At 39.4% G+C, this 24885-nt stretch overlaps 1 protein-coding gene across 1 annotated transcript; it reads left to right on the forward strand.

Annotated features, from left to right (window-relative positions):
* The first annotated feature begins 3944 nt into the window (after positions 1–3944).
* pkd1l2a (polycystic kidney disease 1 like 2a) lies at positions 3945–23700 on the forward strand. The gene is made up of 41 exons (XM_053513322.1): positions 3945–4266; positions 6131–6289; positions 6380–6568; positions 7093–7203; positions 7491–7638; positions 7727–7956; positions 8046–8453; positions 8559–8641; positions 8736–8880; positions 9026–9215; positions 10586–10694; positions 10797–10929; positions 11034–11279; positions 11373–11515; positions 11898–12080; positions 12165–12302; positions 12406–12561; positions 13326–13450; positions 13889–14009; positions 14159–14290; positions 14976–15198; positions 15791–15981; positions 16070–16300; positions 16616–16717; positions 16801–16979; positions 17158–17304; positions 17900–18099; positions 18190–18437; positions 18533–18734; positions 18832–19277; positions 19356–19452; positions 19791–19931; positions 20011–20196; positions 20285–20615; positions 21741–21874; positions 21981–22108; positions 22226–22386; positions 22519–22729; positions 22916–23017; positions 23127–23258; positions 23353–23700. Exons 1-41 carry the CDS (start codon positions 3945–3947, stop codon positions 23473–23475), a joined length of 7386 nt encoding a protein of 2461 aa, XP_053369297.1. The 3' UTR covers positions 23476–23700.
* The last annotated feature ends 1185 nt before the right edge of the window (positions 23701–24885 follow it).

Below are 24885 nucleotides of genomic sequence, written 5' to 3' on the forward strand. Positions count from 1 at the left end.
ACAAGGAGGCTTCAGACATCAAACTATGCATTTGGGTTTTCTGATATGTCAGGTAAAGCAAAAGTTTTTTTTTTTTTTACCGTGTAAATTTTACCACTACTGGAATATAGGAATGGTGTTGCAAAAACATAGAACTCTCAAAATTGTAACATTTATTATTATTATTATTATTATTATTATTATTATTATTATGATTATTATTGTGGCGTGGGCGGGTGATGACCAGCATGCCTTGCGAGGGTTTCTATGTGTTCACCCTGTTGGGGAAGGGTGTTTGGGGTAGTGGCTTCAGCCCTGTTTGTGTGTGGAGGTGTGTGTGACCTGTTGAATATGCTCTGGTTTATGCTAAGGCTAAATTGGATGTGGTTCTCGTGTGAATGTGCTGCTCATGCAATACATGCTGTGTGCAGAATAAAGTACTCCCAGCCATTGCATTGGGCAGCAATTAAGCTTACTCGTCTCTCCAACATCCTTTCCGTCGGTAAAATGCTACATTATTATTATTATTTTGGTCATAGAAGCAACCGAACACAAGCAGAAAAACTCATCATATGTATCTGTGCTATTTCTTTGCCTATGCAACCCATATACTTTTTTTTAATGTTCATGTCTGTATAGTTGGTTAAAATTTAAAAAAGAGTCGGTTCATCATATTGCCTAGGTTGTGCTAAAAATTTTTTTTTAATTTATTTATGTTTATTAAAAAAAACAACAGCAAAACAGAAATTGTTAAAATGCTCTGGGTTTTAAGGGCTACAAAAAGCTGGTCTTAGCAAAATAATGCGCTTAGGCAAGCTATGACGAGATTCGTTGGTAAAGATAGAGAATGTATCTTATGTAAAGATAAAGAAAAGCCAACAATTCAGTATGGTAAGGCAATGGACAATGACAGGTACTTACAAATAATTCTACAGTTCACGATCTTACCATATGACAAGCTCCTACTTATCGCGTTTTGTGAATTCAAAGAGATATGGGGGACAGCTAACCTTTAGAGAATCACTATTCCAGGTAAAAAGCCTGAACATAATGTACCCATTTAGATTAAAGGTAGAATTCAGAAATATATTTTATAGTTTGTTTATGTCCACTTTTGCTAAGCTTTTTTGGCATTAAGAAAAAAAAATACAACAAATGATAGATTACTTAATTCCTGGAAAGCATTGACCTATTTATGAGTTATTTACACTGAACACAAAATGCATGAACTTTGCAACTTGTAATACAAACTCTATGTGAGACCATGCTGTGTCATGCAATTCAACTTGCCTTTGACCTTTTTGTACATTAAGTGTAGGTTAACCCTGTGCCAAAAGTTAAGTCTAATAACAATTAATGGGCACTTAGTCAGTCAATAGCAGTGTAACTGCAGTGTTACTTTAAAACTCATAGTTAAAGGATATCAAACATACAGGTCACTTTATCACGTACGATATTATTATTATTATTATTATTATTATTAAACATTTCTTTTATTTTATTTCTTAAAATGCATGACAATGTACTGAGCCCCTTCCTGTTTTCACTGTACACGCATAACTGCAGTCCTATGTATGGTTCCAATACCATAATTAAATTTGCTGATGACACAACAGTGATTGGCCTCATCAATGACAATGACGAGACCAACTACAGGGCAGAGGTAATGCACTTGGCCGAGTGGTTTGCTGACAATCACCTGCTGCTGAACACCAGTAAGACCAAGGAGCTTATTGTGGACTTCAGAAGGAGAAGAGGTAACACACACACACACCCCTGTCTACATCAACAGGACAATAGTCGAACTTTAAGTTCCTGGGGATACACATTTCTGAGGACTTAACCTGGTTCACTAACACCTCCAGTCTCCTCAAGAAAGCTTCCCAGCGTCTCTTCTTCCTGAGATTACTGAGGAAGAATCACCTTTCTAAGGACATAATAAACAATTTCTATCGTTGTGCAGTAGAGAGCATCCTAACCAGCTGCATTACAGTCTGGTACAGGAACTGCTCTGTTTCGGACCGTAAATCCATCCAAAGGGTGGTGAAAACCGCCCAGCACATCATTGGTACCCATCTTCATGGTATTGAGGAGGTGTACAAGAAAAGGTGTCTGCGTAGGGCCCGTAGCATTGTGAAGGACACCTCTCACCCTGCACATAAACAGTTTTCTCTCCTTCCCTTTGGAAAAAGGTTCAGATGCCTAAAAGCCAAGAGCAGCAGGATGAGAAACAGTTTTTACCCCACAGTGGTTACCTTATTGAATACTTCACCAACCACCTAACCCCTTTACATGTACGGCATCATCATCACTAATAACCCAACATCCCTGTATAATATCTCTGTAAATATTCCCTGTACATTCACTTGTATAACATTCACTTGACAGTACACTAATATATGTATATTAATATATGTATATATGTGTGTATAGATATACTCTCTGCATTCCCTTCCAGCTGTCAAGGTATTCATATTTATTCGTATATATTTCCATATTATTGCACATCCTGTAAATTCTACCATATATAGTTTCTGTATATCTGTATCCCATATACTTATATTTAGACATATCTGTATATCTACACTTATTCAGTCAATTAATTTATCCATCTCTGCTCACTTTACACTGTATATTCATTTAAATATATACATACTGTATATTCTTCTGTAAATCCAATTCATATATAGCCTTTATTTTTATTTATTTATATTTATATTTATTTATGGATACCCCTTCAATACACTTTAATAAGCATCTATTTACCGAAACCCTCACCATTTTAATGATTTTATGTTTATTTCGATGGACCATCTTTTGCTTTAATTACAGCATACATTCACAGTGGCATCATTTTGATAAGACTGTGCGATATGGCAACAATTATTTTCATTTTTCTTCAAGATCTTGCTTTGATGATGTGAAAGTTGGACCATTGTGCAAAGCCTTCTCCAGCACATCCCAAAGATTCTCAATCGGTTAAGGTCTGAAATCTGTGGTGGCCAATCCTTGTCTGAAAATTATGTTTCATACTCCGTTAATCACTCCTATTCAATTTGAGCCTCATGAATCCTGGCATCGTCATCTTGGAATATGCCTTTGCCATCATGGAAGGAAAAAAATTCCATTCAAGCAAACAATCTGGTCATTCAATATATTCAGGTCACCAGCTTACTTCATTTTTGGGCACATAACATTACTGAACCTAGACATCACCAACAGAAGCATCCCCCAGATCATTACACTGTTCCCACTGGCTTGTAGGCATTAGGCATGATGGGTGCATCACTTCGTCCGCTTTTCTTCTTATCCTGATGCACCTATCACTCTGGAATAGGGTCACATGACCAGACAATCGAACCAGGTGACATTTTCCACTGTTCCACAGTCCATTCTTGTTGTCAGTCGATACATATTAATCACTGCATTAATTATCCACTGGAAGGCTCTTATTTATTTGCTTTGTTAAATCCAGGTGGTGACTTTTTGACCAAGCAGAGTGTATATATAAAATTTGATATGATCAAGCCTTAAGTTATGTAGAACGTCCATCATACAAGTCACTGTGTATGATCTTTTACCATTGAAATGATAATGTGATAAAACAAGGGCATTAATATCACCCTGTGATTTAAGCTGCAGCCAGAACTACTTGGATATCAGAGGACTTTCATTCATGATTAATCCCTGCTCTTATCTCTGCCCATGCAGGCTTTTTTTTTTTGAGGTGTTAATGGCTGCCTGCACCAGCAGAGAGAATGCTCTTATTTACACATGAGCCATTATTGCCCTGTTCGGAGACAATTCTTCTAATTAATCTCATGAAAGCACAAAGCCCAGCCATCCAGAGCTACTAGTATAATCATGCTGTCTTTCACAGGACACTGACGTCAATCCCCGTCAATCCGCCTTAAATGTGGACGCAGACCTGACTGCTTGTAAAGTATGCAGGAGAAGACAAGAAGATGGATACACATCTTCTCTCCACTCTTCTACTTTTGGCCATTCTGGGTGTCACTGCCATCAATAGTGAAGAGGACACAGAGACCGTGTTCTGTCTTGATCACCAAAAAGCCTTTGAAGGCTCTTGCTATGAGTTTGTGACCCTGCAGCGCAGCTCCCTCGAAGCTCAGCGTTGGTGTGAGCGTGGTGGTGGACACCTGGCCTTCATCCAGAATGATGAGACGCAGCAGTTTCTTCAGAAACATTTGCAGTCAGAGCAGGACTGGTGGCTGGGACTGGCACCAGCCTCTTTCAACCTCAGCATGGGATCCGCTGCCACAGAGGGCAAGTGGTTTTGTCTTGAGTAATGCTACATATGGACCTAAATATGGGTCATATTCTATGCCATGTGTTAAGGTTTTTGTATAGATAGTCGGGTTAACTGTTATTAGTTTATGAGCTAAAAGAAGGCTTGACACTCATTAAAGTTGTATTTAGGTTACTCTATGGTTCTCTACATGGGATGTGAAATGTTCTAAGGGGTAGACCACAAGCTTTAGTATCTTTTTAAGCTTTGAAATTAAACTAATGCAATGCATTTATTACTGAAATAATTTAATTTTATAATAAAATAATCTGACCGGTCATAAGATTGATCATTTTTGTAGCAACATCTCCAAAAATATAGATTTAAAGACTTAAAAACTGTGTCAATGATTAACACTCTGTCAAATGTACCTTATAGTGTAGTGAAATGATATTTTTGCATATCCCAGTTAGAAATCTGTTGGCAGAGCACAGGGTCAGCCAGGATGCAGTGCCCCAGGTACCAGTACCAGTGGCATCTTGGTACTGCTGGTCTCGAACCCCCAACCTTCCAATCAGTAAACCATTTGAGCCACAAATGCATGTGACGTATTGCTTATAATCATTGATCAGGTTTTCTGTAAGAAGATAAAAAAATTCCTTTCTACACTATGCTGTAATGAGAAAATAATCAATATTCGACCACAACACACAACCCCATTGTTGTTTATTTTCCTATAAAGTGTTTTATCCCTTTACACAGTAATAGTGTATAAACACTATCTCACAAGCCGCACCTTTGTTACTGTTATCAGGAATGTGTCTGCATGTTTACCAGACACAAATCACAGTTTCTGATCATGCACTATCACGCTGACAACTGATAACTGACAATCTATATGGCGTGTATTTCTTTTATTAGATTATCTCGAATAGCCAGAACCCTTTTGATGGCTTGTTTGTTGTATTGACTGAGGTCCTAAAAGCGTCATTCTGTCTGATTTACTGAAGACTCTTTTGTTGCCATGTACAAAGAGGCTAGCTTTAAAAGAGTGCCTATTGTTGCACATTTTTCATGTCCCCATTGTAGGGGATCTTAGCTTTTGTTTTGTGGTCCTTTCACTTTTAGTGGCGGATGATAAGATTTTTTTTATATTAATACCAGGGGTGGCACAAAAACAAAAAACAAAAAAAAACTTTAATAATTGTACAGTACTCTGCTTCTATATTGTAGTTTTTTTAGTATTATTTGGGGAATTGATGCCCAAATGCCCAAATCCAGACACTGGACACTGGATGTAGTCCCAAGCCTAGATAGAATAGGAGGGTTGTGTCGGGAAAGGCATCTGGCATAAAATCTGTGCCCAGTAGACTACTGGGTGGTCCGATGTGGCCACCCCTTGATGGAAGCAGCTGAAAGACTGACTGGCTATATGTTTTATTTAATGGTTGTACTTTTGCGCATTGTGCATATTGAAAATGGGTTGTTGTACATTTTATATTCTTTAAACCATTCCTAATACTATAATACATATATATTATTTATTTATCTGCTGTGATCTCTTATGCTACACAATGCTAAAACTAGCCGTGTGCAGAAAGAGTCGCCATATTTTAGCATTGAATTTAAGGATGACCCTACTTCTTTAGTGAGCAAAGACTTGATTCAAATATGCATCCCCTTTGCTTCCCTAAATAAATTGCCAGCCTAATTCGATAATATTAAGTGGCTGGTTAGCCTGTTTACTTTAACAGTAACTGGTGGAACAGAAAGTTAAAGCCTAGCTATTGCTTATTTACGTGATAAGTCACTCCTAGTTAGCTACTTAACAAACTAAAATATCTAGTATTGCTAGGCAAGTATATAACAAGCAACCTTCCTCTTGCCTTCTCACACCTACAGGTTCCTTGTCCTGGCTGGATGGATCTGACGTGAGTTACTCCAACTGGCTCCGTGAACCTGAGCTTGGAGACGCTTGTGGTTATATCGTGAAGAAATCTGGGTTTCAGTGGGCATCAACTCAAAACTGTAGCCAAGAGTTCCACTTTATCTGCGAGTTTGGTTAGTCTTCTTGGTACTCACACATACTCGCTTGCAGGCAAGCCTCTGAGGTCCTGTAACAAGAATTAATTCAAGTCTCATTTGTTTTAGAGTCAGGACATGCTCTAGCCTGTTTGGAACACAACGCTACACTACAGTGTGGCTCTGGTCAGGTTATAGAGATCGACGACAGCTTCTATGGCAGGAAGACGCTGCACTACTGCAGGACTGGACGCTCTCCACCCGACTCATCTTTGCAGGAGGAGTGCAGCTGGGTGGATGTGGTGGATATGGTGTCGGGTATGGATGGAACAGTGGTAGAAATATTTAAATGATGCTTTATCGGGGATTCCTGCAAACCTGCTCAGATATGCAATTATACAATCAGCCAGTCAGTTGAGGATTGAGTAATGATCAGGTGAGGTTTTTCTTGTGCAGGTTTGGCTGATAGGAGAGGAACCTGACATTGTCTTCTGAAGCTGTATCTATCTGCCTCTCCGAACAACAAAGAATTTCCACCCACAGGACTGCTGCTCTCTGGATTTTTTTTTAGCACCATTCTATGATCAGCAGACAGTTTCTGCAAGACTCAGACCAGCTTTTAATGTGACCGGTCCAGCCTATTTGGCACAAACAACCATGCTACGATCAAGGGTCAAGATTTCCTTATTCCAATGTATGGTTTGAACATTAACTGAAGCTTGAGCTATATCTGAATATATCGTCACTACACGATTGGCCGATTGGATAATAACATAATTGAGCAGGTAAACAAATTGCTGTATATTGGTATACAACAATTACTGTTATTTTTCTCTCTCTAGAGCACTGCCTTGGGTTGCAGGTATGCCAGGCTGTAGCAGACGTAGCATCCTTTGGAGAGCCTTGCCCGGGACTAGGAAGTTATCTATCGGTGGATTATCACTGCAAAGATGGTCAGAGATCTTTCTTTATCACTCTTCTTATTTTAACATGCAGCAATAAAAATTAAGTTGCTGTATATTTAATTATAATGATTAAGATACCATAGATATGGGTAAGGATTTCAAGCGTCTTAAGCAAATAAATGTGTTATCTATCTATAATACGTGACATATTACACGGCTTCAAGGCTGTTGCAAAATCTTTTGCATAATACATGCTTTATCCTAGTTGGGGTCAGGTCAAATGTAAACTTTTTTATGCTTTATTAATATAATACCACTGCCTTATTGCCCAACAGGTCTTCATCTACTGATTACCAAGCAAGCTGCCGTCTTTGATAATGTCACCTTGACTATAAAGTGGTTGCTCCACCCTTTTCAAGGAAATCTCACATGCAGTGTGAATACTGGGGATGGACACACTATCGACCCCTACATGCCCGAAGAGTAAATGACAACGACTTGATAGAATTCTTTTTGAAAATGTTAAAAAATAGCACAAAAATCAGTTAAGTTTCCTCTTTTCTTTTTACAGGTTACAGAGTAATGTAGTGCACAGGTATCAAGATGCTGGAGTCTACACCGTTACAGTGGAGTGTAGCACCAGCGAGTGGCATGTGGCAGCTCAGAAAACCGTCACCATCCAAGAACCTGCTGGGGAATTCAGCAAAATCGTGTGTTACAGTTCAAACCAGACAACAGACAGTGAAAACTGCAAAGGTCTTAAACAGCATGCGCTGAGAATCCAAGTGCAGCTCAGTTCAGGTAAAATATACCACTCACACCATCATCTTCACTAATGAAAACCGCAACAGCGATATACAGTAGATCTATTCTTCACTTCTATCCATCAGGTACTAACGTCACATACAAAATCCAGCACGGGATCACTGAGCTTGTCCGCTCACCTGAAGTCAGAGGGATCATCCCGCACAACCTCACCATCCCTGAAGAGGCTTCACAGCTTTTGGGATTGGGATGCCATCAACTTACTCTCCTGGCCTCCAACAGAGTGACGGCTCCAGATGTGTCTACTCCTCTTGAACTTTGCTTGGTTGAGCCAGTGGACGGTCTTCAAGCCTCTGTGGCACCTGAACAGGACCTGTGCTCAGACTCCGCTCTATATGTTAATGTCTCTCTGGATCGTGGTGCTCCAGTGGAAGTGCTCTTTCTGGTGTCTGGGGATAACGACAGCTTCTCTGAGACCCATAACATGCTGAATGGGAGTGTACAGATGTTCAGAGTCTTTAGTAAAATAGAAGGTGCTGTTGATATTGTTTTTTTTTATTATTATTATTATTTCACCGGGAAATTTATTCTTTCTTTCTGGTCATTTTAAAAGTAACCCAAGGAATTTTCTTTTACAGGTCAAATGCGGGTAAAAGTCAGAGTGTCAAATTTGTTTTCATCAGCGGAAGCAGATGCAGGAGACACACTGTTAGATTGCCAGGTGGACAACTTAACATGCAAACAAACTTACTTCTTACATTATCAAAATTGCAAATGTCATATATCAGGCCTTTTTATAATCCATATCGTTTTAGACAGAGGATCTGGGGGAGATAAATGGCAATAACCTGACGATCACTGCAAACCCAGAGAACCCAGTCATAGGCACGAGTAGCATAATGTTGGACGTTAATGGCCTAAATAGAAATGCTAAACTTTACACATTTGCCTGGAACTGCAGTAAGTGGTCATTTATTTATTTATTTAAATAAATAACTATATCCATCATAAATTCTACAAACGTAAATTATACAATTTCTTTTTCTGACCATACAATAAAGCATAATGGTGTTGGAATCACCTGCCGTTTTATTCTGTTTTTCAGGTGGAACTTGTCCCTGTGATGTCAGTAGTCCAACTAAAACACATCAGGTTCAAGCCACTTGTCTCCCTCCACCCTACAGCTTTTCAATCTACTCTATGACTGCCGTAAAGACAACGGGGAAGCCAGAGGAACAGACAGCAAGCAAATGCATCTCTGTGTTTCCTGGAAGTGATTTAAATCCAGTCATTACGTAAGAGGATGTTTTATTTACATCCTTGTGTGAAGTATGCAGTGTTTGTCCTTGCAAATTTTAGACAGCATGATCTCAATATTATAAATTATTAACTACTAACTAAATATTTAAGAAAGTTACATCACATTCCAGGAGACATGATCATAGAAGATTTTCTTTTGTGTTCATTTTTACTGTTGTTTTCTACTGTAAAAAGATTAAAAAGTATTATTAATAATAATAATTATTATTATTATTATTATTATAATAAAGAAGAAGAAGAAGAAGAAGAAGAAGTAGGACTCTATAACTCTATAAGCTCATATGGAATTATACAGAAAACACATCAATATGTTTTAATTTTAAAGCAATATTCCTGATAAAGCTCTGCACACTCTTGGCATCTTCACAACCGGTTTTATTAGTGAGCTTCACCCAGGAAACTTTTAATATACTCAAACGTTGGTCAGCATTAGCATTAAAACCAATGAGCTGTAAAAATAAATCATACTGATTATCTTGTTACAATGATAACTGTCATGAGATTTCAGGAGATCAGTCACAGACCAAACTTCCACAAGAACCAAACTGTAATGGCTGAACAAAATGTCAGGTCTGGTGGGATGTTCCCAGTATGCAGTGGTTAGTACCTACCAAAAGTGCTCCACTTCATTACCTGGTGCAGGAAGTACATCATGGGATAATGATGAAGACAATGTTGTTGTGTTGCTGCCACATTTCAAACCCTGGTGCTTGCAGTCACCAGGAACGTGAAGGCCTTTACAGCCATCATGGTTGAGGATGGTGAGTCCTGGCTAGGTTTGGGTCTTCTCCTGAAATCTCATGCCAACATCTCATTTGTTCTGGACATGTTCATCTTCATGGTGTTATGGTGACACCTCCACATTTTTGATCACTTGTTCAATCTCCCATCAAACTTATGATCGTGACTGTAGTGTCATCGGCAAACTACTGGATTTTTACATAAGGGTTAATGAATGTGCAGTCAAAAGGAGAACACACACAACCTTGTGGAACACCTGTAGTAATAGTTCAAGTTCCTGAAATGAGTTTTTTGCTGCTGTGGGGAAATGAAACTACTTTTAAAAAATTGCATTTTAACTCAGGGATAAATGGGCAGTAATATGACTATGTATATTTAATGGTGTATATTTTGCTATATCTAAATGTTCTGTTTCACAGCGTGCATATAGAAACAAGTAGACAAATATTTTTACTGCTATAAGTTATCCCACTATGGTAGCTACCTTGGCCAGTCTGCTTGTTCTTGTTCTACTTGTTCTACTATGAAAAGAAATGTCTCTTTTACTGTGCATGTTATTTCATACTGCATCACTTTCTTCATGTTTATGCCATTATGGCTTCAGATGTTCCAACTGCAACCCAGTGAATGTCGGTGCAAATGTTGAGCTGCAGCTGGAGTGTGAAGGCTGTCAGCAAATGGTTTGGTACATCGAGGACACAAACCCTGTACCTGTAAGTGCATTTATGTTCTTGACAATACAGTAACTTCATGTTTATCTAATATTGCATTTTCGTGTGTACTGATTCATTGTTTATTTGTATCAATCATTTTAGGATGCCTTGAGTTCCTGTTATTCTGAAAAAGGACAAAGCGTACTGATAAAACAGAAGGAAGGTGTCAGCTCTTTTGTAATCGACAGCGCAACTCTAGTCAATGCACAGCAGGACATTAAAGTTGTTGCTTATGGTGGGTCTCACTTAGTTTTAGTTTTATATGGAGATCGTCAATGATTTACAAATGATTTAGAATCAAACTTGCTAATAAGGTTCGGGTCCAATTCTGTTTTTTAGGTGTAAGAGATGGCTTATCTGGATCAGCTGAATTCACCATCCCAATATTTGGTGCCTCGTCTACTTTGTTCCCAACATTACTACCTGATAGTGTGGCCACGAATGGGCAAGAAATGTCCCCTCCGCCATCCTGTAACATTAATCCCACTGTTGGAGACAGTCTCTCTCCCTTTAATATCACATGCACTGTGGCTTCTCCATTCTGCAAAGCTGGACCCTGCATGTACTGCTTCAGAACATTAACTGGTACGATTTTTTTTTTCCTCCAATACTCATGACGTTTCAGTATTTGTCCAAACTAAAGACACTTCACTGTCCTTTGTTTGATCTCTCCTATAGGTGATTACTTGTACTGTGGCCATAACCAGACAGTGGAGTCACTCTTTCTTCCAGTGGGGAGTAACATCAACAACACCCTTGCTGTATCAATCACTGTTGAGAACTTGGAAGGACAGAAGATTAACACAACCTTATCTGTCCAGGTTTGCACACAACTATACCGCAAACTGTAGTTATACTGCCCTGCAAAGGCAATTCCTGGTGACTACATTAACGCTGAAGGGATTCTGTTTTTTGACCAGTTACTGAATCTTAAGTTCTTAATTAGCGTGTTACCGCTGCGCCACTCGGGGGCCTACGTATATAGCTTTTTAGCTGAAGATCCTAGGTACATGGCTAAAGACATTACATCAGAACTTTTATAGATATTTAATTAAATATACACAAAACACAGACTAAACAAATAGATTAGGAAATGTGAGTTTATTCTTAATGTGTCAAGTTAAAAAAAAAAAGTCTAAGACCACAGTGCAGTATGTTGTATTTTTTTAATTCAATTCCTGTTTCTGTTTTTTATGATCTCAGGTGAATGATGCAAGCGTTGGGCCCACAGTGGAGGATCTGCAGAGCTTTGTGTCCAAGCAGGTGGACCAGCTGTTGCAGCTTAGGAAGCTGACAGGGGCAGCACTAGCCCAGATGTTCCAGTCTGTCTCTAACAGGCTGAATGAGGATACAACCGAGGGTCAAGAACAAGACGCAAAGATGAAGGTGCCAATATAGCATTATGTATGGACTGTTAATCATTTCACATATCTGCATATTAAATGATAAATATGCTTGTCCTGACCGAAGCTACGAGAGCAGATGCTGCTAGACCTGGGCACAGCTATGAGTGCTGCCCCCCTCAGGAACCCATTAGAAGTGCAAAAGACAGCTGACGCTGTAGTGGGCCTCACTAGGCAAAGTAAAGAGCTGACATCTACAGCTCAGGTAGTACACCTGTTTCAACAGTGGACTATACTGGGTAATTTGTAGTTGTCAAGTATATATATAAATATATTTTACCATTTAATGTTTTTTTCCTTGTTTGCAGCTGGAAGCCAGCTCACTTCTGTCAAACCTCAGTATGTCCCTGGTCTCTCTAACGCTCTCTGAGGGGGATGACAAGGAAGTAACAAGGCAGGTGGTTACACCAATTATTCAGGCTGCCAGTAACATCCTCAAAGCTTCTGCCAGCACAGACCAGCAGGTATCATACTCCGGGTGATCCTCAGCATATTTACAGAATAAAATACTTACTGTATACATGTATACATGCTGAAGGCATCCAAATATGCAATAATCTCTTGTTGCATAATTTGGAAATCTCCAGTATTGCTCTACAATGTAGAAAAAATAAATCCAAAATTTTTAACCGGTACTATACTGTAGACATAAATACAGTGGTCACCTCCGGCCTCTATGGTCCCTAGTGGGATTTTATATATATATATATATATATATATATATATATATATATTAGGGCCAGGACTTTAACACGTAAATTTAGATTAATTAATTACACAAAAATAACGCGTTAATTTTTTTTAACGCATTTTAATCGCACTTATTTTTGCACCGCGGAACGTTTCTCACTGGATGAGTTGAAAAAACTTACTTCTCACTGTTCTCAGGTCAAATATTTATATGCGATTAATTTAGATTAATTAATTACAAAGCCTCTAATTAATTAGATTTATTTTTTTATCGAGTCCCGGCCCTAATATATATATATATATATATATATATATATATATATGCTCTGATCATGCTCTGATCATGGAATCAAACTCGCAATCTCCAGATGATGTTTGATGATGGTGGGCCAGATGACACAAACGTAGAAAATAGGCCTCTTATAATAAATAAATAAATAATCAAATACCATCTGGCCAATCAGCTTTAAGAATCCAACAGAACTGTGGTATAAATGATTGTATCTTAACTTTTTCTTTGGCTTCTCCTTTGTTATAGGAAATCATTTCAGAAAACTTGTTAACTGCAGCGGACAACGTACAGAGTGCGCTACTGGCTGGTGTAAGCGTAGACCAAGAGCCCATCATCGTTAGCACGTCTGAGATCAGTGTGTATGTAAACAGGTAAGCTTTAAGCAATACTACAAGAGAGACCAGACTGTGTGAAAACACGAATCCTTATTTACACATAGTACAGTACATAGAAAATACCACTTCAAAATAAGATACGCAGTAGAGAGGCAGAAATGAAATAATGACATTATGATGGTGACTGATGTATAATCACAAGGAGTTTACAAAATAAAGACAATTTGTGAGAAAGCACATGCTTAAAGCTTAAATGCTTTCCTATTCCATGTGTTTACTGTAAATATTAAATATAATTCACCATCTCTGTCTGTATTTAGTAGTTCTTTTAAATCTAAAAATAGTTTTTTCCATGTTTGCAGTTTGACAATCCTATAGTTAGTTGCACACATGGTCAATACTTCTTTCAAAATATCACTTGGTCAACAGAGACTTTCAACTGTATTGAAATGTGTTTACATTTTATTTCATCAGAATGTCAGCAGTGGCACTACAGAAGCAGCCCTTCAGTATCGAGCACAACAGCTCAGCCAGCTTCGTGCTTCCGTCTTTGGGTCCTAATGTGCTCCCTTCAGAAGAGCCGGTGGATGTGCGGGTGTGAATTTCACCTTAATACTTAATGATTGTCTCTTTTTACCAACAAAGCACTTGCTCATGTTTTGCTATCTTTTTGCTTTTTTATCCTTTGATTAGTATATTAAGTTTATATTCTTGTTTAGTTTATGTGTTCTTGTCTGGCCATAGATGCTAAGTTTTGCGATAAACCCTTTCCCCTGGAGAGACGGCGAGCCTATAAATGGAGCGGTGGCTTCTCTATCCATCACTCGAAAGAATGGATCTGTTATCCCTGTATCAAATCTCACTGAAGAGATTGAGGTAAAATGACTTTACTTTTGAAGGGTGTTCAAGTCAAACCAGGACCTTTGATTGTGCAGAATAACAGAACACAGTTATAAGAGTAAAAATTACCTTTATTTCTCTATATAATCCCCTTTGCACTTATCCCAGTGTTTCATTAGTGCTTAGATACCATCAAGGTAGAAAGTTTTCTCAGTATGCCGAAGCCATGATTGGAGAGCCTCCTTCATGTTTGAAATGGTGGCCTCCCAGGAATTCCTTTAATGGCTCAAACATGTGAAAATGGCTTAGGGATGTGGCAATAACTTGGTGTTGGTGGATGATTGTGTGTACAGTTCCCAGAGACAGATGTGTGTCTCTCTCTCGGTTGGTGTCGAATTTCAAGGATCAGTGGTTCCACTAACTGAACATTCACGGTAACAATCCAAGTGGTATCCAAGCCACTATTCACGAATATACAGCCTTCTTTACAACATTTGCACCATTCAAATGTTTTCAAATGTGCAGCTGAGAGTCACATCACCATACCGTGCTTAAAGTTATCTGCAAATACATCACCACAAGTCCAAGATTGACTTGAACTCCCCATGTAGTGTAACCTTCTAAACATCGATGCACATGTTCATGAAAGCAATAATGTCTATGACCTCATACGGTTGCTATTTTTGTGCATATATTCTATTTGTGTTGTTTTGTTTTCCAGATCATCTTACCACGACAAGAGGCTGAAGTTAACAGCACGTTACTGGACTTGGGGAACTACAGTACCTTGGTCATTAATGTGACCACGCCAAACATATCTTTGGTTTTGAAGCTGGACCCCTCAGAAGAGATACTATTACATTTACTCCTGGGTTTCGAACACTACCCAAACAACACTCACTACAAGACCACAATTCAGCTCCCTCAACCAGGAAATTCAACAGGTTATTCTCTTATATTTAAGCAGAACGTTAAAGAAGAATCCACTCTAAACGATTTACTTATAACTAATCATCATAATGAAAATGTGATCTCCAGTGCCATGCAAATTTTGTAAAAAATTTGATTCTTTAATTGGCATCTTAGCCAATTTTCAATTTGCTTAACGGTTTCCGACATTACCCACAATGCCATTTGACCCACTAATAGTGGTGCTGGTGGGATTTAACCCTGACATTTTCTCTATCCAAAGAACATAGTAGATCCAGTGGCATTTTACTCCCTCAATTTGTCAAGAATTCGCGCACATCACACGTCTTGTAGAAGTCCAACGTATGCTGTCTTCACTATTCTGGATCTACTATATTCGTTGGGCTTCTCATAAATATGACACCATGTTCTCATGGCACATAAGAACAGCAGACAAACACTGACTAATTGTGTGAATAGAATAGAAATCCAAAAAACAATGCATATGTTACCACCAGAATTGCTAATTACAACACAAATATTTCAGCTGTCTCAGAGTGGAGTTCTTCTTTAAGAACTTATGCAACAAACCTGTTTGTTGATTGTGATTATGTCTGTGCGATGTAGAAGAGAGGTATGCATGGGTGCTGGACCCCAAGGATGTAGCACTGGAAGTAGGGGTTTATTATCTTCTGGTGAGGCCTATTAGCCAAGCAGGTGTAAACTCCTCAAATGCCTCAGTCTTCATCACTTCCATAGCTGCTCAGTGTAAATACTGGGATGAGACTGAAACCAACTGGAGTGACCATGGCTGCAGGGTAAGGAACATTTTTCTAAAGACAGACTACAGCAAGAGAGAATATAGACTGTAAAAGCATTTACTTATCCATTTATGTGTCTTTCTAGGTTGGCCCTCGCACCACACCACTGATTACCCAGTGTCTGTGTACGCATTTGACATTTTTTGGCAGTTCATTCTTTGTCATGCCCAACCTGGTTGACGTGTCCCGGACTGCTGAACTTTTTGCCACATTTGTTAACAACCCTGTTGTGGTGTGTTTTGTGGGTGCCATATTCCTTGTCTACCTCATGGTTGTGATTTGGGCCCGAAGAAAGGACATCCAGGACACAGCAAAGGTGGCCATCTTTATCTTGTTGAGCCCTGTTATTCTAAGCAACTATTAACATAAAAAACATCATGTGCATACTATTTAATGAGTGATTGCATGATTGGGTGCCATTTGTATCCGCGTCATATTACATTTACAAATATGCATATAATGTCAAGGTTAAGGAAATTTAAAATGTGGCAGGAGTACCTCAGTGGAGCTGCAGCCAAAGCATCAAAGAAATCTCGTAAAAACACCCTTATCACTGAATCGCCCTCATACATTTATCTGAAGATGATATTCATGAATGATTTTTATGCATGATGTTATATGATTTTTAAAGGTCAAAGTCACATTGCTAGAGGACAACGATCCCTTGGCTGAATATCGCTACTTACTGACCATCAATACTGGGCATCGTCGAGGAGCTTCTACATCCTCTCAGGTCCGTATATTTACCCCATGAACGTTTAATCAGGAACAATTTTTAGTTTTAGTGCTCTTAATCAATTCCCACTGCTGCCACAGGTTACAGTGACGCTCATGGGCTCTGAGGGAGAGAGTGAGCCCCACCATCTAACTGATCCAGACAAGCCGGTTTTTGAAAGAGGAGGAGTGGACATGTTCCTCCTCACTACTCCTTTCTCACTTGGAGAGCTGCAGAGCATCAGATTATGGCATGATAATTCTGGGAAGCATCCTGCTTGGTACAAAACTAACCTGCACTCCCATAGCTGTAACATTTAACATACAGTACAGTACGGTATTAGATATATCATATCATGCATGTCTGTTGTTGATTATTTTTCTTATCACTGCATGTTTTATTCCACACAACCGCTTCATATTGGAGCTTAGAAAGTACTTTGAATGTCTACTATTCAGGTATGTTAATAAGGTCATGGTCCAAGATCTGGAGACGGGGCAAAAGTGGCATTTCTTATGCAGTTCATGGCTGGCCATTGATGTAGGAGAGTGCACTCTGGACAAAGTGTTTCCTGTAGCAACAGAGATGGACTTAAAAAGGTTTAGGTGGGTAACTTCGAGTAACTATTTAAATAAAAATGATGCCTTTGAAGACGCACTATATGGCCAAAAGTATGTGGACACCCAAGCATTAAGCATTTAATATGCCATTCCAAAACTATGGACATTTACTGCTGAGCTGGGCTACCTTTGCTGTCATAATAACCTAATTTCTTTTCTGGGAAGGCTTCCCACTAGATTTTGGAACATGGCTTCGACAGGGTCTGTGCTTATGAAGTCACAGAAGCGCAAAAGGGTTGGGTACTGATGTCAGTCATGGAGGCCTGGCGTGCAACCGTCATTCCAGTTTATCTCAAAGGGGTTCAGTGGGGTTAAGGTCAGGGTTGAATTCCTACACATCAACCATCTTTATGGATTTCAGCTTAGTTCAAGGGAAAGGAAATCTTAATGCTACCTTCACAAAGACATTCTAGACAATTGTGCATGTCCAATTTTGTGGTCACAGTTTGGGGACAGCCACCAAATGGATATGAGGGTCAGGTGTTCATGTACTTATGGAAATATAGTGTACATTATCAATTTGTACCATAAGAAATTATGTTCAATTTAGAATATACCGTGTATGCTTGTCTTTCAACAGTAATCTGTTCTTTATGAAAACCACCAAGGATTTCCAAGACGGTCACATCTGGTTTTCAGTGATAAATCGGCCACCCAATAGTAACTTCACTCGAGTTCAGCGTGTATCATGCTGCTTCTCTCTGTTGCTCTGCACCATGCTGACCAGCATCATGTTCTGGGGGATTCCCACTGACCCCTCTGAGCAGACCATGGACCTGGGTAATGCATGCTTATGTCCATTCATTTCTTCATCATGACAATTTGAATCACTTAAATTAAGAATCATGCTTTATTTACTTCTAACTATAGGTAAGATCGAGTTTACCTGGCAGCAAGTGATGATTGGATTCCAGAGCTCCATCATAATGTTCCCTATCAACCTTCTTATTGTGAGCATCTTCAGAAACGTCCGACCAAGGGAACGAAGGACAGTTCAAGCACCTAAACAGTCTAAGACTGATTCTGTGAAGCAAGGAAAAACAGGACGGGTGTCGCCAAACCAACCTCCTTCTCCACCGAGTGACTATAAGGAGATCACACCACATGCTGTAATCAGGGTACACAAGCATACACTGACAGTTAAACCAAAATGAGATACGCAATTTCATGGAATATGTTAAATATGTTCTACTATTTGCTCTTAATATTTTAGGACATCAAAAGGATAGCCCAATCACTCTCCAAGGCTATGAGGAGCCCGTTACCAAGGATTGACCCTGAGAAAATGGATATCAATGATCTCCTGTCACTAGTCGAAGATATAATTTGTCAGCAGAACCGTATAGGAGGCGAGTTTTATTCTGATGCCTCCAAAAAGGAGCTGTCCATCTCTCTGGGGGCTGTAAATCTTCATGGTATGAAATTTAAAGTGAAGACAAAAATGAACAAATGATTTTTATTTTCATAAAAACATGCTTTAGGATCATTTTGTTCTTTTTGCTCCATTACCAGAGAGGAGCCCTGAGCAGATGCCGAAAGAGAAAAATAGCATCTACAGGCAGTATCTCTACAAACAACTCCAAAATGTGGAGAAAGAGCTGAGGCTGCTGGGTCCTTCCCGATTCTCTAAACCGGAGAGCTATGTTCAGGCGGTGCTGCAGGTTCAAGGCATGAAACGCTTGCTAGAGCCGTATCTCTCCTCCAGCACCAATAGGGACCAGGATTCTTGCAGCTCCAGTTTGGGGAAGGACCATGATGGTGGTAAGAAGTGCTGTCAGAAAGGCTTGCCTTGGTGGTTTGTGTTTGTTGCCTGGATCCTTGTCGCAGCCACCAGTGGAGTGTCAGCGTATTTTACCATGATGTATGGGCTGACTTATGGAATGGAACGCTCTGTCAGCTGGCTTATTTCAATGCTTGTGTCTTTCTTCGAGAGTCTCTTCATTACCCAGCCTATTAAGGTAACATATTCTGATTCATCTGATTCCTTTTGTATTAAGCACTGAGCCAAAATCAAAACTTGCTGTTTTTTTATTCAGGTGCTTGGATTTGCCGTCTTCTTTGCGCTAGTCCTAAAGAAAGTTGATCAAGAGGAATATAGCGATGTTCCAATTGAAGGTGCTATATCAAGTACAGGTAAGAAAATTTGAAGAAAGATTTCCAGGATGTGTACGGACACATTGGTGTAACGGGTACAGCTCTTGTTTAGTCCTAACCTTGGGTTAACATCTGTGGATGTTTCCCCCATGACCGTATGGGATTCCTCCAAGTTCTTTGGTTCCTTTAAACCTTTCAGAACCAGTCCAGTTAGTGTCCTGACTATACTAAATTACTCCAATGTGTCAATGAGTGAATACGAGATAGGTATTCTAACCGAGTATTCCAACTGAGATCGACCATAATGCGGACCAGAATAAATGTTCTTCACTAGAACATTTTTTAAAACAAACATTCATCAATGCTATGCTTTACAGATGATCCTGATGGGATATGCATTGTCAGGAGGGACAGCACATGCAGTTTCTATCAGCCTCCTCCTCCCTCTGACATTGAGAAGATGAAGAGCAACATGATCAAGGAACAGAAAGTCTTTGCACTTATCAGGGAGATTCTCAGTAAGAAGAGCATATCTGTAGTGTGATGGTTAAACAGTAACACTTAAAGTGATGTGTAAGACATCTGTTTCATTTACAGTTTACTTTGGCTTCCTGTGGATGCTACTCCTGGTGGCTTACGGTCAGCGAGACCCGAATGCTTACTATCTCACGCAACACATCCAGCAGAGCTTCAGGAACGGCATCACGGACAGCATGAACTGCAAAGATGTGTTGACCTGGACAAACACCACTCTCCTAAATAACGTTTTTGGAAAACGACCAGGTACGTTTTTTAACCTCTATATAAAGTGTATACCCATTTTGACCAAATATGCTGATGAAGTCTGATGAATTTCTGTCATTATTGTCAGGCTTCATCACAGATGGAAACTCTAAGCTTGTAGGCAATGCTCGACTCCGGCAGGTTCGAGTGCACAAGAACTCCTGCAGGACCTCCAGCTTCATGAGTCGCTCCATTCAGGACTGCCATGCTCCATACTCTTGGGAAGTGGAAGACATGGGTTCTTATGGTCCAGGTTGGAACAGATCAAATGATGTAAACTTGTCAAAGAGTCTCCTCATGCCATGGCGGTACCAAACCCAGTCCAGACTGAGGACACACCCTATCTGGGGTAGGGTGGCTTTCTACAGAGGTGGCGGCTTTGTTGTGGATCTGGGGCCCAACAAAGAAAATGCAAGCAGGTATGTCATACCAATGTGCAGGAATGAGGAGAAGCTTGGAGTATCGTGTAAGGTTTACAGTTTAGATTTTTTTTATAGTTGCTACACTAGTCTGTCATGGTTTTTTTTTTTGGAGGTCATGTATGCAGAAGAGGGTAGATAGTGCTTTCTTTCTTGACCTTTAAAAGAGAAAAAAAATGCATAGTGTCTTGTTACAAGTCTGTCCTGGAGATTTTCCTGCATCTGGACATCACTCTATACAAATTTTATTATAGTTGTGACCTGTTACTATAACAACGATAATGTATTAGAATGCCTGGGCTATGCAGTTAGCGTAATTCACCACCTTCTGACGGGTCAAAACTGAGTGCCCGACAGCGCTTTGATATAAAGTCTATGCTAAGTTTTTTAGTTTTCAAGTTTCAGCAATGTAATCCACTTGCAAGTGCGTTCAAGTCAAACCCGGGAATTTTGACTATGAAGAATACCAGACTAAACTACCCTTATTTCTCTATATAAACCCTGATACACTAATCCCAGTATTTCACTAGTGCTTGGAATACATCAAGGTTGAACGATTTTTCAGTACACTGGCACCATGACCAGGCTGCCTGCTTTACCGCTGAAATGCTGGCCTTCCGGGAACTCCTTTAATGTCCCGATCATGTGGAAATGGCTTGGAGCGAATCCAGGACTGTACAGTTGATGTGGCAATAACTCCCAGCTGAGTTCCTTTAATTTGCACGTTGTGTTGGTGAATGATTGTGTGTACAGTTTTCACAGACAAATGCATCTCTTCTGCAAGTTGGCAGGTAATCAGTTGATTTTCAAAGATCTGAGCCACCTCGGTCGGGATCGTCATTCACGGACATACTGGCTTCTTTACAACGTTTGCACCATTCAGGTGTTTTACTGCACCTAAGAGTCCTCAGGAAAAGTCTATCGGTTTTACGCCTTCATTAACAATAAATTTCATCCTAAGTCTCGATTTGACCTGAACACCCTTTGAAATTGAAACACGACCCCCTGAAACACCCGCTTCTCCACTACAGCTTATTTAATTGCATTCAAAACTCTAGAATATATCCCAAATTGTTTCCCTGCATTCAGAACTCTAAAATATATCTCCATTGTTTCTTTTCACAGTTTGCTTCAGTACCTTTTTGACAACATCTGGGTGGACAAATACACTCGGGCTATCTTTGTGGAGCTCACAGTGTATAATGCAAACGTCAACCTCTTCTGCATGGTCACGCTGATGTTTGAGACCACAGCAGTGGGTGAGTTTCATCCTTTTTGCGTGTGTGTGTATGCAAATTTTTAGTTTTGTTGGATTATATCAGAGCCAAGAGGTTTATCAGTGATTTTTTGTTATCTGTTTCATAGGAGCATTTCAGTATCGCAGTGACCTGCAAAGTGTCCGCCTTTATCAGTCAGCTGGTGGTTTTCATATTTTCATGATGGCCTCTGAGACGATCTATTTTCTCTTCATTCTTCATTACATGTTTCAGCAGGTCAGCGCTCCCTGTCAAGCTTGATAATGGTTGATTCATGATACAGTAGAATCATACCAGAAAATGTGGACAAAATAAGAAGGACATCCTGTTTTGTTTGGGTTTTTTTTTTAACAGGGCAAGCTTATGAAACAGCACAAGTGGGAATACTTCAGGAGCAAATGGAATGTTTTGGAGCTAGGCATTATTATTTTAAGCTGGAGTGCACTGTGCGTTTTCATCAAGAGGAAGCTGTTGGGCAACCAAGACATCGAGTACTATCAAAACCACAAAGACCAGTTAGTGCATTTAGCCATTTAATCCCTTGAATTTAAGATATGATAATAAGCGATTATGCCTTAATCAGTTATTGTCAGCTTACATTTGCTTGCCATATATCTCCAGTAACCCTTTGCCAAATCCTGTTCCAGACATGCTAGCTTTTATGAAACTGCCACAGCAGATGGAGTTCTTGGATACCTTATAGCTTTTCTGGTTTTGCTGGCTACGGTTAAACTGTGGCACCTGCTGCGCCTCAACCCTAAACTGCAAATGATCACCGCAACATTGCGTCGGGCGTGGAACGACATCTCTGGCTTCATTATCGTCATGACAATTATGTTGTTGGCTTACTCCATTGCTGTAAGAGATTTGACATTGAATTTGATTAGTGTATCAGTATTTGCTTATCAGCGCTAACAAGCTTCGGTTGTGTTCATGTTACAAACTTTATTGCTTCATCTTATTTTGCTCAGATCAGGTTTAATAAGTGATAAGACACAAAATGTAAAACCATTACCGTTTCTCATCTAGTTCATCCTTCCACAGTGTAATTTAATGTACGGTTGGAAGCTTTATTCATATCACACTCTTCTCCATGCTGCCAAGACCATTGTAAGCTTACAACTTGGGATCTTCAACTATGAAGAGGTACGTGATATCATCTTTTCATGACATGTTTCTCAATAACGATGATGAACTTCGATGATTGGAATTCATAATTTCTTTTTTCTTTTTTGTTTCCAAAAAAACCCCAAAGGTTTTGCATTACAATCCTGTTCTTGGTGCGTTTGTGATTGGGTCTTGCATCATCTTCATGACGTTTGTGGTTCTAAACCTATTCATATCTGTTATCCTGGTGGCATTTTCAGAAGAACAGCTACATCATAAGGTACATGGATGAACCTGTTTTTTCCCCCACAACTATACTAAGTTAAACCAACAATTTAAACCAACCCATTTAAAATGTTGCCTCTCCCTTTTAGCCATCTGAAGAGGAGGAAATTGTAGACCTAATGCTGATGAAGATATGCAGCCTTTTGGGAATCAAGGTTAAGAAGAAGCAGGTGCTGGAGGAACCAAAAGCAGCACCCTTTACCGTATCATAAAAGTCTGATTGAGATGAAAAGATTATTGTAGTACATGAAGTGGATCATATAAGCTTTTATGTAATGCTCTTTTTGTCTTTGAAAATTGTAGTACTATTAATATCTTAGTGCACAATGCTGTAATTATATTTAAAAGCTTGATGTGAAAGGAGTGTATGCCTTTATTGTATAAGCTGTTAAACGTAGCACTTTGAATTTCTTCACAAGGAACTGCTTGATTTATTTCCCGTGTCCTTATTAAAAACTATCATAAGATCTACAATCCTTGGTCTGAGGAGTCAGGTTTTTGATTTTTAGGGCCAAGCACTATGACATCAGCCCTAGGTCGTCATAGTGTGTGAATTAGGGCCCAAGAACTATGACATCAGCCCTATGTCATAGTGTGTGAATTAGGGCCCAATCACTATGACATCAACCCTATGTCATCATAGTGTGTGAAGGGCCGTATTGTTTTCCTTTGGATTTCTTCCCCAAAACTTGTTGGGCTTTTTGGGGGTCTTTAAAAAAACTCAACAAAAAAAAAACCATGAAAATTGGGTTTTGGAAACTGCTGCCATTAGGATGCCTGAGAATATGGGCCCCGGATGTGGCATAGGGCCCTAGCATGAGTTTTTGCTGCATAACTTGTACACAAACCTTGTACAAATTTTGAGCTCATTCAGCTGATGAAACTTCCACATTGCATGTCATTTGCTCAACTTAACAGGAAATCAGTTACTTTGTGTCATTTGCCAAAACGAACCCGAAGAAATTTGATCTACTCCTCCTAGGGAATTTATTCAATCACCATGAAACAGGGCCTATGTGATAGAAAGACATCGAGGATGCACAATTGCAGAAGGATTTTTGATATTTCAATCAGGTCAACTGTGACGATGCCTTAAACTTATGCCCGAAAAGTGGTTAGTAACTTTCTTTTGGTGACCACATAGTGCGATGCTTTTTTTTCCCCAGTATCTAGGGCTTTTTGGAGGTCTAAGCATAAAATCCCCTTCTTTTCTAAAATTGTCATAATGGTATTGGGATATCCCCTTTAAATGCATTCGCCCACTGTGCCTGCTGTCTTTCTGGTGCGCCTGGCGTGCCTCCATAATTCTAAACCTTTTGAGTCAACCAAATTTATACCACATGCACTGATGATCTCTTAAACCTGATTGATCAGATGGTGTTGACTCATTTTCAATAAGAGCTGCTCGGGCAGTAGTACTAGCTGTAATATCTCGTTCTAACACACCGATCAGCCATAACATTAAAACACATTATTTTTTTTTTTACACAGGACATTTCGATTTCTCAATTGTTGCATGTTATTTACTTTAAGCAAAAGAAGAAACAGATTGTGAGTTGGCTGTGTTTATAGGTGATTTATCGTAAATGGTAATAGGAACTTTTACCGTTTGATTTTATTAA

The sequence above is a fragment of the Clarias gariepinus genome, chromosome 15 (assembly GCF_024256425.1).
Source record: "Clarias gariepinus isolate MV-2021 ecotype Netherlands chromosome 15, CGAR_prim_01v2, whole genome shotgun sequence".
NCBI lineage: Eukaryota > Metazoa > Chordata > Actinopteri > Siluriformes > Clariidae > Clarias > Clarias gariepinus.